Here is a 19,650-nt window from a genome sequence, read left to right on the forward strand (position 1 = left end):
GTTGCTAAAGTTTGAGAATTGCTGATTTAGAAGTAGCTACTGAGGGGAGAAAGACCTTGTCCTGTTTTCTGGAGTCTTTCCCTGCTTAGATCATTGTTTCCCACATCCCCTGGGCTTAAATGCTTTGACTCAATCCCCAATACAGAAAGGAGAGGAACAATGGACTCTTGGTGAGTCTTATCTGGTGTACCAACTTTGACAATGTCTTTAAAGGTTAAGCTAAAAGCAAAGATCTGGGCCTTCAATTTAGGATTTGACATTTCAGAAGTAAATTCACTGGTGCTTCTTTAAAGTTTCCCCGTATGTGGATAAGTTTCACATTCCCTCCTAATACAGGTAATAAATGCAACACAAACCAAGCAACTCTGAAGCAAGAGCCTGTCACCACAGGAACTTTAAGCATTGTATATGTTGGTCAATAAGTAACATCTTGCTACTGGCAAGATGCACTTTAAAAAAAATCTGAATGTTCCTCAAGATTGGTAATTTTGTTCCAATGCTAACCAAATGCTACTCAACAGTAAAACACAAATACTAAACTGAATTCCTTACTCCACAACTACAATTTGTGAAGAAACAGGATAACTTCAGAGAGTGATTCCATGACCATTTTGACAGGCAAGCAGAAAAGAACTGGGGACAGCTAAATGAAAGTGTTAATTTACTGATGTTTGGAACATTCAGATAGCCAGTCCAAGTTTGGGTCCATCATAATGGTTTATAAAATTCAGTGTTTCCATTACTTGTGAGCCACAGTATGCACTTCCAAGAATGGAGATCTGCAGAGGCAATTTAATGAGGAAAAAGGCTTGCCATGTTTTTTCTTACACCAACAACCCTTGCTCAAAATAACTGTCTGTGTTTACCTAAATGAATAAGTTCCCCTTGGGGCTCATTAACTAAATTAACTTATTTATCAGTCACTTATTTCAAGTACTAGAAAGGGTTTTGCAAATATTTTTCCTAGTTTAATTTACATTCTTAAAAGTGGTATACTTGAAGCTTAGTTAATTAAAGGATTATGGTTTCATAAAAGTGGTGTGTTTTATAAACAGGGATTTCTGAAGCCATCTTAAATAAGAATTTCAGAACACAAGAAATGGTTACATTCTAGAATACCAGGCTATCAAATTTATGCTGAGAAACATAATTTATTCAAATTAAGTAATTATTTTTCACATTTCACTGGAAAACCTTAGATATTTACATTATGGTAGTGCCAGAAGGCCACAACCAGAATGGGGACCCCTGTACTAGATGCTTTACAAACACAGTTAAACATGGTTCCTTGTCCTAGAAGTCTTACTAATTGAAGATAAGATACGATTCAACAAATAAGTTAAACAATAGGATCAAAAGATGATGGTAACAGTAATGAAATGGTTACATAAACCAACCATCTAGACTACAAAGTCTGTGTGTTTTTATTCTGTATCATTAATTTTCACTCTACTAATATTACTACTCTCTTTTCTTGGTACCAAAAGTCCTGCATATTGAAATTCACCATGACACTCCAAGTTGAACGTGAGTCTACTTTGAGCATTGTTCACAGTGGGATCACTATTTTTTTTTACTGGGTATTTGCCTTCCCTGTTCAAGTTCCTTGTTGGAAAAACAAGTATCTTCCTTTGCCTTCTTTTCCATTATTGCTCTCCTATGACATTTGCTCCCACTCCAGTACCTCCATATGTTCCGATCTAAATTAGATGGCAAATTACTTAATGAAAGGACTTTGAGCAATGCACCACATATGTAAATAATGTGGACTAAGACGTCTGAAGGGGCTTAACAGAGTTAGGCAACCTATTCCAAGTCAATAGGAGTTAAGTGTAACTCCCTTAAACCTTTGAAATGCCCATCTTAAAATGGGCAACTCTTTTCTTAGGTCAAGGGTTATTTTTAATTTTGATTTTCAGAAGATTCTGATATAATTTAAAGACAAGGGAAAATTCTGCATTACTCAAAGAGTCTCATTTGGCCCAACCACTCCAAAGGAACAGAGTTTATGCTTCTGTGTTTTTATCTCAGAACTCTAAATTTAACAGGTTTCAGTGTCATTATGGACAATAAATTATGCAAGTTGATAAGATCTAATGACTATCTAGTCTAATTTTCAATACTACAGGACGAGCTTTAAATGTTACAGACAGACATTTGCAATGCACCATTTTATATAGTCTTACCTTACAATAGGCAGCTTGGTGAACGGCACGGGGGGTAACCTCAAACCTTCTGGAAGTGTGATGAACTGCATCGTCCCAGGACATTTTGATGTATAGTTTTCTAAGCTTTGTGTTACATCTTTCTTTTCTAAAAGAGAATGAGATCTCAGCTGAGTTGCAACATCAAGGCAAAACAGGCTGAGTTAACAAGGAAGTTGCCTTAGCTTTTATTTTACTTTCTTTGATATTTATGTCAGACGCATGACTGTACTGTAATGCCATCATTTATTTAATTTCTTTTGCTCTTTACAGCCCATATACAGTGGGCCTCACTGCATATGCTAAAATGTGTGTCATATCAACATACAGCAGCAACTGCATTCTGACTAAGTCCTACTTAAGCAGAAGTTTACAAAGTAAAAACCATACCAGTAATAATGCTTATTAAAATGATCAGTAGACTAATTAATTGCTTATTAGAGAAAGCGGACATTTTTGCTGCACATATTTCATAGTTTCTCAAACTTCAATTTACACGTAGTTTTCTGTGTAGGTTTTCTCCTTTTTCAAAACAGCCAGAACAATCATTACAACTTACCTACTAATTCTACATTTTATATATATATATATATATACACACACACACACACACACACACACATACATACACACACACACACACACATATACACACACACACACACACATACACACACACAGGACTAATGGCCTCAAGAAGAGTTTATCTAATTTGTTCACAGAACGATGCTCAGAGTCAACTATCAGTATAGATCATCAGTCAATTACAATATCCACTTAGACAAAGAAAAAAAGTAATTGATTTCAATGGTATTGTGTGTTGAAACTATAGCAAATTTTAAAAATTACATGTGGTTCTAATTTGAAAACAGCCAATGAGGGCAATTTTTGCTTCTGTTTTTTGTTTAATTAAAAAGGCTGAAAGCAGGTAATTGGAATATCAAGTATCAAATCAATATTAATTGAAACAAGTTATACAATTTGGATGACTTATTTTGCATATAAAGCATATTATAGCAATGATGTGTCAAACACTTTGAACAGGTATGGTTAGCTAGCTTCCAGTTATTTTGACACTTAGGAGAATATATTATTGCCCTTATATAAATCGACAGTACGCCCACATCTTGAATACTGCGTACAGATGTGGTGGTCTCATCTCAAAAAAAGATATACTGGCACTAGAAAAAGTTCAGAGAAAGGCAACTAAAATGATTAGGGGTTTGGAACGGGTCCCATATGAGGAGAGATTGAAGAGGCTAGGACTTCTCAGCTTGGAAAAGAGGAGACTAAGGGGGGATATGATAGAGGTATATAAAATCATGAGTGATGTGGAGAAAGTACATTAAGTAAATAACTTTTCCTTATTCCCATAATACAAGAACTAGGGGTCACCAAATGAAATTAAATGGGCAGCAGGTTTAAAACAAATAAAAGGAAGTTCCACAAGTTGACTGTGTGAAGAGGAACTCCTTGCCTGAGGACGTTGTGAAGGCTAGGACTATAACAGCGTTTAAAAGAGAACTGGATAAATTCATGGAGGTTAAGTCCATTAATGGCTATTAGCCAGGATGGGTAAGGAATGGTGTTCCTAGACTCTGTCTGTCAGAGGATGGAAATGGATGGCAGGAGAGAGATCACTTGATCATTACCTGTTGGTTCACTCCCTCTGGGGCACCTGGCACTGGCTACTGTCGGTAGACAGTATACTGGGCTGGATGGACCTTTGGTCTGACCCAATACAACCATTCCTATGTGTTACAGCCATTTCAAAACAAATGTTTGTGTCTGCAAACAACTATTTGCCTCTTGATTAATGACCTGAATGCAAGATTCTGTGTTTCTCCTGTAACAGCAGATGTGATCAACACTGAAACTGTATAGAAAGCTGTATTCCCTATCTAACAGCTCTTGCATTAAAAACACAGAAAGAGGTACTGGCGAACGTGGTCGGAAAAAGATGAGATTTTCCACTATTTTGTTGTATAATGTACTGGTGTCTTTTTTTTTTTTTTTTTTTAACTCCATACATGTTCTGTTAGTAACTTGGATCCTTTTTTAGAAACAAAATGATAATTCAGAAGAGAGAGAGAGAGAGAGACCTCAAAGAAGAGGGAGAAACAGGTAAAAGGAAGGGAAAAGAAAAAATTGTAGAAAAAAAAGGTTGCCTTCTCTTGAATCCATTCAGAGGTTGGATGGTAAAAAAGGAATGCAAATTACCTAGATGCTGAACACATAAGATAATATCACTTAACACATAAGAAAATCAACTTTTTTCCTAAATGTACCTGAGAATATGAATAGAAAAAGGAAAAAGCAGAGAAGGAAAGAGTGTCAGACTTTGCTTAGTTTTCAAACTCTATAAAAATATTCCGAAAAAAAAACAACTATTCACTGCAGAAACAGATTGAGTCAACCAGAGAGCACAGTCAGCCAGAGTCAACCAGAGAGCACTCTGCTGTTGATTTAGCGGGTCTTCACTAAACCCGTTAAATCAAACACTGACTGCATCAATTGCAGCAACATCGATCTCCCCGGTAGTGAAGACAAGTCCTTATTGCCAGGCCTCCTGCTTCCAGCAGTCCCAGCTACTTCTATCAAACCCCCTCTTCAGTTTCGTGCTGCCTCAGATAGGGCTCATCTTGTAATAAGGACTAGCTTACCCATGGCTCACCAGCCCAAGGGCAAGTCACCCTTTACAGTACACCATTAAAATCTCAACATATGCCACTCCACAGTGATTGTGGCACCACTATCTCAGGTTATAATTACAGGGCACACATGCAGTAATTGCACCTAGAGGAGACAGAATCTGAGTCTGGAACTCACCGTGCAATGCGCGTCAGTCATTCCCAATGTTATATAAGTTAAGGTATTAAGAAGATTAGCAAGTCATCTTAAAGTGCCATGAGGTACAGCAAATTGTGATTTAAATCTCATTTTAAAAAAATCATTTATTTAAATCAGACTTGTAAAACTAATTAAAATTTATTAGATTGCACATTTTCTAATCTAAAGTTGTAATGAACTAAATTATACTTTTTTTTAAGAAGGTAGCATTTGTAATGTAACTAACAAATGTCAGAATCTGGACAGTATTTGCACTAAAGAAAAATTTAACATAATTAAATACTTTTTACATGAGGTTTACACATAGGTAGCAGTAAGGGAAGTTGTAATGGGAGAAAAAATAGATACAAGGCAACTGCTTGTAACATCATGGACAGTTCTGTTCTTACCACAGGTCATCATAGTAACATGTAAGTAAATGTTACTAAAATGTTTACAAGAATAAAGGAAACTAAGAACAACCTATGAATAGCAGAGTACCCCAGAATTTATCGGCTGTGAAGTACAGGTAAGGAAAAGAAGGCTGAAACCCTCATGCTATGAATAAAGGTGTTAGTGTGGTCGTAACAGGATAAAAAGATTTCCTGGCATGGATAGAGTAGGAAGACTCTTTTGGGAAGATCACAGGAGGAATCATCCCTTTATCAATGATCATCTGTTGAGACATCCACCCGACTATATCATCTTTGGGTATGTGAGTAGAAATACAGTATGATCTATTAGTTTTATATATCTGTTTGTGATTGTAACCTTAATCATCTGCTTAGTAAAACTTATGCTACAGACAAGATTTCTTACTTGTGACTGTGTTTGTGGTTACTGTCCTTTGTGCGTTCCTACAGCCTCTCAGCTTTAGAAAATCACTAAGGGCAACTTCACCCTGTTGATCTTAAAACTGTAGACAAAAAGGAGCCCGACAGAACTATTAAATCAATTTCAATAAAGGCTACATCTGTAAAGCTTTAACATTAACAATAAATGTGCTTGCTTAGGAAAAGCTGGGTGGTACTGTATAACTGCACAATTATCCAGTTTATAGCCTCTGGCGAGAAAACATGGCAGGCTTGTCTATGCAGTGTGACTGCTGGGGTTCTCACAATATAGGGAGGGAATCAGGCAGCCTAGAAAATCCCTGATCAATAAAGAGAGGTGACGGCTGAGGAACAGAGTGGGTACCCTTTCTGGACCACGAAGCAAAGAAACAAGTGCAGTTGCCCTAAACTGTGACAACTCATTGAGAATTTGAATTTTATTTGTACTCTGTAGGGAGTACCCTTTGCACTCCCACTTGTAAGTAACAGCTCACTCGTACCTCATTATGAAAAATTCCACTTACAATACACACTAGCTTTATTATATTTGGATTGTTCTCTAACAAGCACTCCAACTTTTAAAATTTAAATATTAACTTACATACAAATTGTAGATTTATCAATGTTAAAGAATAATTTGACATTTAAATTTTTCACAAAACTAATGCATATGTACTCTGTTATAAAAGCAAACGTGGCTTGTTCACTTTTCAAAAACCATGGTACTGCTCTTTTAAAAGAAGTTTTACCATATTTAATGTGCATATTAATGACATTTTACCAAGTCCCTGAAGTTTTCATTCACAGCTTTTTTCCCAAAACACCATTAACACATTAGTTACAAGAACAACTTAGTTAAAAACACCATAAACCCAAGCATAGCACACTGGAGTATGCACTTAATCCTCACTCCCTAGTATTTTAGGTTTAAATCTCTAGAGAAATTAGCAGAGAAACCCAACTAGCTCATTTTTCCCCACAAATAAGCCCCTTCACTTTATGTAAGAGCCACAAAGTTATTTCTACTTTGCAGAATTACCATTTTGTTGTATATGAATTTATTATGCAGCCCAGCTAATTCCAGATTATCTCTTAAAATAAATGAAACCAGGAAAAAAGTGTCTCTGCAAAAAGACTGAAGCCCTGGAATCAAAAACATTAAGTAAATTAAAAACAATCCAAGACAGAGCAATTTAAAATATTTATTTGAAGGAGTATGAAGAAATTCTCAATCATTACCCTGTCCATATTAGACCAAGATCCTGTATAAAAACCCTAAATATTTTACTACTAAACAAAACAGTTCAAAGATTAGCCTGTTGCTTTTAAACATCCTTTCATCTTATTAACCATGGAGCATTAAAGAACAGCTAGCAACGTTTTTTAAAGTGAAAATTAAAAAAATTAATGCTGCTTCTATACAGAACCATGTTTTTTTTCTTTCCTCATTCTTTATAACTAAGGAAACTGAAAGGATTATTTTCCCTTCCCATCACTGCAGAATTGCTGTAGCTGGGACCCCTCTTTTGAGAGTGGGGGTTTCCACAGTCAATCCCAACACTTAATGAATATCAGGGTTAGCCAAACCATGACTCTTCCTTCTCCAGCCTGTGGGGAACAAAGGGGTGTTTTCAAGGTATCAAGTGCCAGGTAATTTTATCCTCAAAATTATTAAAAACCTAGAATAAAGGAAAACAAAATTTATAGGTCAAATCTTTAGTCTGCCCAAACAAATCTAGGGATGTGACACTATTTTAAGTTACATTAGGTTCTTACCATGCCTAACGAGACACCATGATGAAAAACAAACACGATTCACACAACTATGCATATTTATTACTGAAGGAACAAACAAGATCATGTCTACTCTACAAAATCTCAACCTAACTCACACAGCATACAGCTACTGCAGTTATTAAATCGCTTGGGTGCGTGCATGCACTTGTTTCCTTGTGTCAGCAGTGTGCATCCTCATCACAAGTGCTTGTATTAATAGACTATCAGGGTTGGAAGGGACCTCAGGAGGTCATCTAGTCCAACCCCCTGCTCAAAGCAGGACCAATCCCCAACTAAATCATCCCAGCCAAGGCTTTGGCAAGCCTGACCTTAAAAACCTCTAAGGATGGAGATTCCACCACTTCCCTAGGAAACCCATTCCAGTGCTTCACCACCCCCCCTAGTGAAAAAGTTGTTCCTAATATCCAACCTAAACCTCCACCACTGCAACTTGAGACCATTACTCCTTGTTCTGTCACTGTTGCACTGTCAACATGGAACAGTGTGGGACAGATACTGAAGGCCGGTACCAGTCAATATGAGCAATGCAATGTCTACACTGACATTGCGCTCACCTAATTTTATCAATTGTGACTCTACACCATTGGGGAGGTGGTTTTTCAGCATAGAGAGGCACTTATGTCAGGGAGCCAAATTTAAGGGAAGTGTCCACAGCTAGGTTGACATAAGCTGTCTTGTGTCAACCTCACCATGTAGTGTAGACCAGGCCTAAGTAAGGCATGTGACACCGTTCTTGTGGTACCCAGAACTGAGGGTCACTATGTTACACGGTCACTTCCGACAAAAGGGAGTGTCTTGCCTGTGGCAGCTGGGTGTTAGCTCCCTAACACCACCAGACTTTCATCCATTCAAACATGCTCCTCCAGGCTATGCCAACCCTGTCTTTGTCTTGCAGTTTAAGAAGAGGTGCACTCCAGTCCCAGATTCCTCTTTAAGGGTTCTCCTGTAATGTCCACACTGGCTCTTCACAGAAATCCCAGATCCTCTGCTTCCAAAGGAGTAGTGTACTCCAGTTTACCACTTTTACCTTCTATCACTGCTCCTGTATAATGCACAGCACTTAAATAAACTTTTCTAAATAAGAAAGAGACTAGGAGATTCCAATAGAAATAAGAGTGATGGAAACAAATAGTTACAACACAAAACAATTCCACATAAACTAGGCCCTACACCAGGAATGGGCAAACTTTTTGGAGGATGAGGGCTCCAGATGGGGGTGCAGGCTCTGGGCTGGGGATTAGAGTTTTGAGGTGCAGTAGGGCGCTCCTGTCTGGGACCAAAGAGTTCTGAGGGTGGGAGGGGGATCAGGGCTGGGGAAGGGGGTAAGGATAGGGGAGGTGGCTCAGAGGTACAGGCTGTGGGCGACACTTGCCTTAAGCAGCTCCCAGAAGCAGCAGCAGCAGCAGCCGCCACCTGTCCCCCCTCCGGTTCCTACTTAGGAGGCACAGCCGGGCAAGTTCTATTGTGTGCTGCCCTGTCACAGGCGCCGCCTCTGCAGCACCCACTGGCCGCAGTTCCTAGCCAATGGGAGCTGCTAGGGCAGCATGCAGATTGGAGCCCCTTGCTGCCCCTGTGCAGGGACAGGCTGCTGCTTCCAGGAGCCCCACGGAGCAACCCCAAACCCTGCTCCCCGACTGGAGCATCAGAGCAGGGCAAGCCCCAGAACCCACTCCCCAGCGGGAGCTTGAGGGCCGGTTTAAAACAGCTGGTGGGCCGGATGTGGCCCACAGGCTATAGTTTTCCCACCCCTGCCCTATACTAATAGTTACTTTTTCTGTCTAATAAAGTAGGTTTTCCCCCCTCAAAGTCCAGTGTGTTGTAGAACTGTATGGCTTGACAGGAACCAAGAACCAATCTTTCATCAAACACCCCAACTCAACAAGATGTCTCCTCAGTGAATGGAGGCAGAGTGTTTCTCCACTCTGTAATATACTGAATCAGTCTTTTGCCTTTATTTGCAAACAAGGTGACCCCATGTGTATCACAATCTTCCTTTTTACCTCAAAGTGATTTCAATTTTTTGAAGTTATCTTTGACAGTTTTCCATGGACTTTTCTGGGGTGGGGCTAAGGTAGACAATTTCATTACATCACTCCCACTTGAATAGGCCATCACCAAGGAATATGATTCCTTGGTGACAAACTTAGTCCAAGACCGTAAGGCATACTTTTCTATATAGTTACATTATTCCATAAATATTACCCATATACACATCTGACAATTACTATGAGTAGCAAGATGTTACAAGTTTTCAGTAGAGCCCTCACACGCTACTGTTCCTGGATAAACACCATGAAAGTAGTGTAATAGGTGTAGTGAGTTTATCAGATCTAAGACAGGAGCTGCTTGTAGAGGCTTGCTTTCTGTTTTTAAAACAGAGATGCTGTAAGGATGAATTAATTAATGTCTGAGATATATTAGGAGCCAAATTTTAAAGGTATTTAGCCACTTAATTCCCATTGAAATCAACAAAAGTTACATGCCTAAATTCTATTAAAAATCTGGGACTAAAATACTATTATGAAGCACTAAATAGAGGAGACAATCCCTTGTTTAAAAAATAAAAATATTTTTGAGAATATTTTAATATGAACTTTTCTGGGTTTTGTGCTTCACAACTCCCCTTATGTTCATTTTTTCCACCTCTGTGTTTGGTGCTTCAGATATAAAGTAATTTGCTATAAAGACAAAATGAACCCAAGAAAAACCACTGTTGGCAGACATGCTGGGAGTTAACTGCTCTATTCAGTCCATATACAATTACTTGTCAAAGGATGAACAGTGACATGAAAAAAAAAATGATTTACAGATGTTATTTGTTTTTTTAATTGCATATATAAGTGAACTAGCCTATATTTCTCTACTGTGTTTAAATAAATTTATCATTAAAACAGCATATCAAGATTTACCTAAGAGTTCAAGAGAAAATTTGTCTGTTGGGCATATAAATAGTGTCTTTATTTGCTATCCCTTCTATATGACTTTTTCAAACCACTAAACAGAGTGACTCCATTTGGAGAGAAGGAGCTGCTCTCTTTGCTGGAGAGCTGCCAAAGAAAGTCATTCTTAAAACAATTCTTCATGTGTAATTATTTCATTCAGTTCCCCTAGTTCTCCTACATCTCCAACACAGAAGCAACAATGTCAAAAAAGGAAAAAAAAACAAATTTAGTTTATGGGGAGCAAAGAACTTGCCTTTGAAAATAGGTGTGTTATTTAAATAAAAACACTTTCATCATGGGGTCCTGTGTTGTTACTTAAGGCAATAAATAAATTTATTTCAAAGATTTTTTTCATCAAAAAACCAAATACCTGGCAAGAGGAGAGTAACAGTAATTGTCATCTTTTGTTTTCCTCTTGGGCCTTGTTTATATTTTCCCCTCCAAAAAATCCTACCAATGTTAAATCCGATTAATTCTACAACTGACAAACGTGCTGACAACACTAGCAATCGCTGATGTTCTAACTACTGTTTAATGACAAATGGACCAACAACTCCATCAGAGACAAGGTGGGTGAGATCAACCTTTCACTGGACCAACTTTTGTTGATGAAAAAGACAAGCCTAAAAAGAGCAGCTCTGGGTAGCTTGAAAGTTTGTCTCTTTCATCAACAAAAGTCTATCCAATAAAAGATACTTCCTCACCCATCTTGCGTCTAATATCCTGGAACCAACCCAGCAAACAAACTTCACTGAAATGTAATTTGAAATACAGACAGAAAAAGGGAGGAAATTCAGTTAAGTGCATCCAACTTCCAATACTTCCAGCAAGTATAAGTAGTTCTTAGTTAAATCTTGTTGCGTTGTGATTCTATTATGTGCAGCTGCTTAAGGATTGATGTGTCAAACTTAATGATGGCATCACTGCCCCATTGCCTTAGAAGGCTATTCAAACTATTAGACTGTGCTTGTCAACAGGTGTTCCCAATATATTCAGTCTAGGAGTACATGTTTTCTTAACTGCATCTATTACTCAGTTGCAGTCACGTCATCTCAAATACCACCTCCCACTATTAAGACTTGCATACAGCTAAAAACAGCCTTAGTAATGGTTTGAGCAACACAAATGACTTTTTAATCCTCCCTCATAAATCAATCCCTTTATGTTTGTGTCTATGCATAACTTGTACAAAGAAAACACCGTAGCATAAGGCAGTCAATCCTATTTGCATATGGAAAATGTTTTAAGATATTTCATTGTAATGTTACACATGAAGTGTAGAATACAAAACAGAAGCTAAGAAATGGTACAACAGCTTGTTTATTATGTTAATTTCAGTTCTCTTTTGCTTGTGCAATTTCACCCTTCTAATATGTTAAGAGTTCATCTGAGAGTTTTCAATCAACTATTGTTCTTCACCTGTATTCCTTAATCTCTATTAAAAAAATATTTTATTTCAGAAGAAAACAAAATTACTTATTCTTGTTTTTCCCCCCTCACATATGCTCACCATAACTGAATATGGTGGGTCTTTGCCTAGCTGTCCCAAAATAAAGGGAATGGGGCTCCTTTCAGGTGCCCTACTGCACTTGGGATATATGAGAGAAAAAGAGAGGGAGGACAGGCCAAGTGGGTGCACTGAGCCACCATGAACACTGGTGAGTGGAAGAGAATTATATTTATACACCAGGCAACCAAAAGGAAGTCTCTCATCAATCACTAATCAGCAGAGTGATTCCTTTAGGGGCAGGGTGGCTGGCTAGGCTCTCTTCCTACAGCAGAGAGAGAGAATGTGCGATTGTGGGGCAATGCAGTGTGGCAGCTAGTATGAGTGCTTCCAACAAAGTGAGCAGGGCCGGGAGGCTACCTAAAATTTTTCCACTAGAGAGCTGTGAGTGTAGCCCTTACTTAGATACAGGCAGGTATCTCTATTCACTGTTAATAAACTGGAAGAATTGCATACATTTGCTGGGAGGACCAGGGCATCCAGGAAGATTACTTTTCATGAACTACAAATCGTAGACACCTTCCATTTCATAACCCAGGCAGTGGCCTTGGAAGGGGTATTTTACACTTGACAGTCAGCTGCCTCCCTAATCAAAACGAGACAATATATACTGATGGAAAATTAAGAGATGGAGGTTTTTCATTGGCTTGGGCAATTCCTTAGTCAGTGCAACAGTATTTTCTTGAAGGGGAGCATGAGATACCAGAGTCCAGCTGAATGTTGTCAAGGGATGGGAACATAAACCCTACAAGAGATTTTTCCCATCCCAGTGGCAGTGACTACTTGCAAGAATTAAGTCAGGCATGAGAGTGGCAATTCAAGCAGCGGTCCATGTTGATAACGGCCACTTCTTCAAGTCACTCAGAATATGGGATCAGCAGAATTTGAGAGTTAGTGCCAGTGTGGAGGCCATTCTGGTGCTTCTAGATCTCTGGAAGGTTGGTTCTTAATTGACAATTTTGTCTTAATGCAAAGCAACTAGCACTGTGAACGTTCTATGCATTGGGGATGTGGAAGAATTTAGTTCTCTAGCAAGGAAAGGATTTAGATGAGACTTTGGAATTGAGGGATCTGCAAGAGAGAGCTAACACATCTGACACCCGGACTCTCAAAAAAAATCACATAAGGGACATCCAGGTGAGTCATAATACTACAAAAGCATGGGGGAGGATAGGATTTGCCCAAAGTAGTACAGACTTGCTTATTGTAGGTGCCACTCTCTTCACAGGGGAGGGAGTTACCTCATGAAAGGAAACTTCAGTTCATGGCCATGTCAAAGAGCATGTATTGTTTGGATTCCCCTGGTGAAATGGCATCCCATTAATTCAAGACTGCATTTGTTACATCCACAGAACAGCTTAGAATACAAGTCCAACAGTTATTCTTATCAGTGGTGGCATCCAAATACATACAAGGAAGCCCTTGTTGGGAAGGATAATTCAGAGGTATGCGCTAAACTCTTCATGTTTATCCCTTCCTTCAGGATCACGTGAATCGGTCACAGGAGTTGGTGACTGACCATGCAAGCAAAATATTGTGCATCTGGCCAACAGGTAGAGTGGCCAGTTCCCCTTGGAAGCTCATTGCTGGATCTCAGTAGTGAGGCAGCCCTGAGTCACCTTGAACAGAGGAGTGCTCTACGGAGAGCAAAATACCAGGTCGCAGTTAACGCTAAGATTTTGTCATGGGTATGTTTAGTAAAATAAACAAAAATTCACGGAAGCAGTGACTTGTCTGTGACTTTTGCTGCTGCAGCTTCATAGTTTCCCCCACCACTGTGGTAGCTGGGAGTTCCCCCTCTGCCTGCCACAGCTGGAAGCTTCAGGGGGGCCCCCCCTCCACTCACAGCAGCTGGGAACTGCAGGATGACCATATATTTCTTAAAGAGAAAACAGAACACCCCGAGCCACTTGCCCTAGACGGCCCACTTCCCATCCTCTCACAAGGCTGTCGCCTGTCACTGAAACCCTAAGGAGGGCCCCCTCAGGAGACTGTCACTAGTAGCTGGGACCCTGCCAGGGCCCCAGTGGCTGCTTGCTCCAGAGTCCAGAAGTCCCTGGGGCTGAAGCAAGGAATGTCACAGAGGTCTCTGGAAGTCACAAATTCCATGCTTCCATGACCTCCATGATATAAACGTAGTCTTAGTCATAGTCAATGTTTGAGCCTGCCGGCTTTGAGCCAAAATATCCAAGCAGCCAGTTTCCCAGAGATTCACAGCTGGTTCTTAGTAACTAGGTGAATTTGAGTTGGCGTGGCAAAAGGTGCATGTTCTGGGACCAGCTGATGCCCTTTTTATACTCTGGCAGTCAGAAAGAAGCCACTAGAAATTATTATAGTATATCTGGAGTAAAAACTATTTCGATTTCGTTATTGCGTTTATTTAATCATAAGGGCACAGAGATTTAAATCAGATCTAGGAGGACCTTTTCCTGGAAGCAACTGTGAAATGCTGTAGTAGAGGGAATGCTGGGTTGCTGCCAGGCCTCCATGGGTTGACAAGGCCAGATGATGTGTCAAACATCTGAAATTCAGAGGATTGGTGAATTTGGTGGATTGCACGCAAAATTAAAAAAATAAAATAAAATAAAACCTGGTACCAGAGTTATCCAGGGACAATGGGATACACCTCTTCAACCAGAGAGTAGATAAAGTTTTAGCTGACATTAGGAAAGGAACTATTAACTATCCAGGAACTCAAACAGGGGTTGAGGGAATGAAGCAAAACTAATTCCTGATCTCTCCCTTTGTCCAGTACAGGTAATTGATGAAAAAGGGACACAATTTCCCGATTAACAGGAGTTGGAAATGGATTAAGTCGAAGGCATCCCATAAGGAAGCTAGGAAAAGGGGATTGAATCTCCTATCACCTGGTACAGTGGGATGATCACATCCCTTTTTTAGCCCACCCTGAAACCTAATATAAGGAAAGAGGAGCAAGGTCTCAATAATGGACTGGGACCAGGGTAGGACAGGCTCACAGCAGCCCTCCCAAGTAGGTGAAAACAAATTAAGGAAGAAATGATGACCTGTACTGTATAATTTATTGATGAATATTCCCAGATATGTTAAGCATATAAAGTTACGGCCTAATTAGCAACACATCCACTGCACCTCGTGTTTCTTCTGTGCACCTGGGACAAAGTTTTTACTCAATCCCCTTTAAGATGACACCCCTAGAACGTATTAATTTAAGTACATTTCAAAGCATTAATATCACATCACATCTTCACTATCATACAGAAAAAAGTAATTTACCGATAAAAAAATCCTACCTTGATCAGAGAGAAAATCCAACATGGTTTGGAGAAGGAAGGACAAGTGTCGGACAGAAAGAGCAGGGTTTCCCATTCTTCTTGAAGCATACACTAACTCATGAAGCAAACGCATTTGCACTGCAGCCCATCCTTTATGAGTTCCTATAAAATAAACAGGAAATCACTTGTTACATTTTTAATAAAACCTTAAGTAGCTTAAAAATATAATTGCATTTGGTTCTTCTACAGATCCGAAATAAGCAATATATTGGTGTTTATATAAAAGCTGAAGATTTTAACTTGAAAAAAACACTAGAGATAATGGTGGGGTGTGGTTTTATTTCTCTTTCTACATATAAAACATTAAAAAAATTAAAATTTCATTTCATATCCTCTTCCAAATTGCAAAGATAAATTTAGTGTGTAGTGGAAGAGGAAGTTACCTATCTTGTAATAACTGGAGGTTCTTCAAGATGTGTAGTTCCTATCTGTATTCCACTGTGAGTGTGCACATCCGCTCATGTGACTAGAGTTGGAGAATTCTTGCAAGTAGTGTTGTTGGTCTGTGCACGTGCCTTTGCCCTCCCTTCTTTTTCCAACTGAGGGCATAAAGGGCAGAGCAAACGAACGGCCTCTCCAGTTCCTTCTCTACCACACATCTAATAAAGATTCAAAGCAGAGGGGAAGGAGGATGGATAGTGGAATACAGATAGCCACCACATACCTCAAAGACTCTCCAGTTACCAAAAGGTAAGGAACTTCCTCTTCTTCTGCAAGTGCTGGTCCCTATATGTATTCCACTATGGATGAATGATGAGCAGTACTCAAGTAGAAGGAAGGTGCAAGGATGCAGACAGCAGACTCATTTGGAGGATCACGGTACCAAAAGTTGTCAGCAGAGAAATTCTGCACTAGAGCAAACCATCTCTCAAAATAAGTGGATGGAACTTCATGTACTTGCCCTGTAAATGTCAAGTAAAAGTACTTCCACTGAAGTTGCTTGTGCTCTTGTAAAATGAGCCCTCACCCAATGAAGGAAAGAAAGATGCAACAAGTGGTAGCGGAGCAGGATACAACCTGAGGTCCATTTAGAGATCCCCTCAGAGGGCACAGCTTGACCTCACACTCATTCTGCTATAGCAAAAAAATCTGCTAGTTTTCTGGTTGGTTGTGTCCTTTGCAGGTTGAAGGCGGGAATGTAGTCTCCCCTCCTCCTAGATGTATCAAGTTTTGGGGAAAAAAAGTGGATTATCTGGTTTAATGAAACTCGAAAACTACTTTTGGGGTAAAGTTCACATGTAGTCAGAGTCGGAGTATTCCGGATCTGTCATCAGGGTACCAGGTCACCTACCCTCCTGGCTGAGGTGATGGCCCACAAGAAATGCAACTTTAAGTGAAAAATGAGACATGGAACATATGGCAATAGTTCAAAGGGAGTCTTAATGAGTGATGGAAGTACAAATTTTAAGTGCCAGTGAGGAGTAGGTTTCCTTACTAGTGGGAAGGTTCTAATGTGGCCCTTCAAATATTGGTCAATGCAGAAGTGAAAATTGAATAACCATCTGATGGTGGACAGCACATGATTGGTGCCAGGTGGACTTATATAGAACTGAGAAAAAGCCCAAACATTCTGAGAGAAAAGACAGTCCAAAATAAAGGGAAAATCTGCTGACTCAGAAGATGCGTTTCTGCTGTGCACAAATGGAAAAATGCTTCCACTTGGCTAAACAGCATTATTTTTCTGCTATTAAAGATGGTTTGTACAGCTTCAGAGCAGGAAAGTTCCAGTGTTGATGCCCATCCAAAAACCAAAACATGAGATGAAGCACTTAGGCAGGATCAACCATCCAAACCCCCTTCTCAAGAAATCAGGAAAGGACTGGATGCTTATTGGAGAATAAGTTGATATTTGTAGGAGATTCAGGAACCAAAACTGTCTGGGCCAACTGAGGACAATAAGAATGACATGTCTTGTCCTGACAAATTTTCCAAAAAGACCTAAAATAGGAGCAGTAAGGAAGGAAAAGCACAGCTCAGCTGCTCTCTCCCGGGGAGAAGGAGACCACCATCCTAGGGGTATGTCTACACTATGGGATTATTCTGATTTTACATAAACTGGTTTTGTAAAACAGATTGTATAAAGTCGAGTGCACGTGGCCACACTAAGCACATTAATTCAGTGATGTGCGTCCATGTACCAAGGCTAGTGATTTCCGGAGCGTTGCCCTGTGGGTAGCTATCCCATAGTTCCCGCAGTCTCCCCCACCCATTGGAATTCTGGGTTGAGATCAAATGCATGATGGAGCAAAAACAGTGTCGCAGGTGATTCTGGGTAAATGTCGTCACTCAATCCTTCCTCCGTGAAAACAACGGCAGACAATCATTTCGCGCCCTTTTTCTCTGGATTGTCCTGGCAGATGCCATAGCATGGTAACCATGGAGCCTGTTTTGCCTTTTTTCACTGTCACCGTTTGTGTACTGGATGCTGCTGACAGATGCGGTACTGCAGTGCTACACAGCAGCATTCATTTGTCTTTGCAAGGGAGCAGAGACAGTTACCAGCCCTATTGCACCATCTGCTGCTTTGGAAATTGGCAATGATGGTTACCAGTCATATTGTACCGTCTGCTGATGTCATGGGTGCTCCTGGCTGGCCTCGCCAAGGTCGGCCGGGGGCGTATGGACAAAAATGGGAATGACTTCCCAGGTCATTCCCTTCTTTATGTTTTGTCTAAAAATAGAGTCAGTCCTGCCTAGAATATGAGGCAAGTCTACTAGAGAACCAGAGAGCACAGCAGCTCCAGGTCAGAGCCCCAGATATCCTGCAGAAATGATGAGCTGCATGCCATTCTAGGGGGTGCCCCTGCAACAACCCCACCTGTTGCTTCTCTCCTCCCACACCTCTCCTGGGCAACCGTGGCAGTTATCCCCCCATTTGTGTGATGAAGTATTGAAGAATGCAGGAATAAGAAACACTGACTTTTTAGTGAGATAAAATGCGCCTCCAGCTGCTATGATATTCCAGGCAGACATCTCCATTACTCATTAAAAGGTGGGGGGAAGAGGAGAGCATCTGGATGTGATAGCGGATGGATTTCTTCATCAAGTAGTTGAAGCACCTACAAGAGGGGATGCCATTTTAGATTTGGTGCTGGTGAGCAGTGAGGACCTCATAGAAGAAATGGTGGTAGGGGACAACCTTGGTTCGAGTGATCATGAGCTGATTCAGTTCAAACTAGATGGAAGGATAAACAAATGTAGATCTGGGATTAGGGTTTTTGACTTCTCGAGGGCTAATTTTAAAGAGTTAAGGAAATTAGTTAGGGAAGTGGATTGGACGGAGGAATTAGTGGATTTAAATGTGGAGGAGGCCTGAAATTACTTTAAGTCGCAGCTGCGGAGACTGTCGGAAGCCTGTATCCCAAGAAAGGGGAAAAAAACCATGGGCAGGAGTTGTAGGCCAAACTGGATGAGCAAGCAACTCAGAGAGGGGATTAGACAAAAGTAGAAAGCTTACAGGGAGTGGAAGGAAGGCAGGATCAGTAAAGAAAGCTACCTTGCTGAGGTCAGAACATGTAGGGATAAAGTGAGGAAGGCTAAAAGCCACATTGAACTGGAACTTGCAAAGGGAATCAAAACCAATAGTAAAAGGTTCTACAGCCACATAAATAAGAAGAAAACAAAGAAAGAAGAAGTGGGGCCGCTATACACTGAGGATGGAATGGAGGTTAAGGATAACCTAGGCATGGCTCAACATCTAAACAAGTACTTTGCCTCGGTTTTTAATAAGACTAGTGAGGAACCTTGCGATGATGGAGGGATGATAAACGGGAATGTGGATATGGAAGTGGATATTACCGCAACTGAGGTAGAGGCCGTACTTGAACAGCTCGATGGGACAAAGTCGGAGGGCCCGGACAATCTCCATCCCAGGATATTAAAGGAACTGGCGTGTGAAATTGCGAGCCCGTTAGCGAAAATTTTTAAGCAATCGATAAACTCGGGGGTTGTGCCATATGACTGGAGGATTGCTAATGTAGTTCCTATTTTTAAGAAAGGGAATAAGAGTGATCCGGGTAATTATAGGCCTGTTAGCTTGATGTCTGTAGTATGTAAGGTCTTGGAAAAAATTTTAAGGGAGAAAGTAGTTAAGGACATAGAGGTCAATGGTAATTGTGACGAATTGCAACACGGATTTACTAAAGGTAGATCGTGCCAAACCAATCTGATCTCCTTCTTTGAGAAGGTGACGGATTACTTAGATAAAGGAAATGCAGTAGATAT

The 19,650-nt window shown here is 40.2% G+C and overlaps 1 protein-coding gene across 7 annotated transcripts in view; it reads right to left on the reverse strand.

Annotated features, from left to right (window-relative positions):
- Positions 1-19,650, reverse strand: part of TRAPPC9 (trafficking protein particle complex subunit 9) — an 840,301-nt gene that overhangs the window by 763,303 nt on the left and 57,348 nt on the right. For all 7 annotated transcript variants that reach the window (XM_050940629.1, XM_050940628.1, XM_050940630.1 and 4 more), the window contains exons 9-10: positions 15,385-15,528; positions 2,187-2,313 (exon numbers count right to left, since the gene is read on the reverse strand). In XM_050940629.1, the coding sequence (XP_050796586.1) occupies positions 2,187-2,313; positions 15,385-15,528 (271 nt within the window). The remainder of the gene's footprint in view (positions 1-2,186; positions 2,314-15,384; positions 15,529-19,650) is intronic.

Source organism: Gopherus flavomarginatus, chromosome 2 (genome assembly GCF_025201925.1).
Source record: "Gopherus flavomarginatus isolate rGopFla2 chromosome 2, rGopFla2.mat.asm, whole genome shotgun sequence".
In the NCBI taxonomy this organism is placed as follows: domain Eukaryota; kingdom Metazoa; phylum Chordata; order Testudines; family Testudinidae; genus Gopherus; species Gopherus flavomarginatus.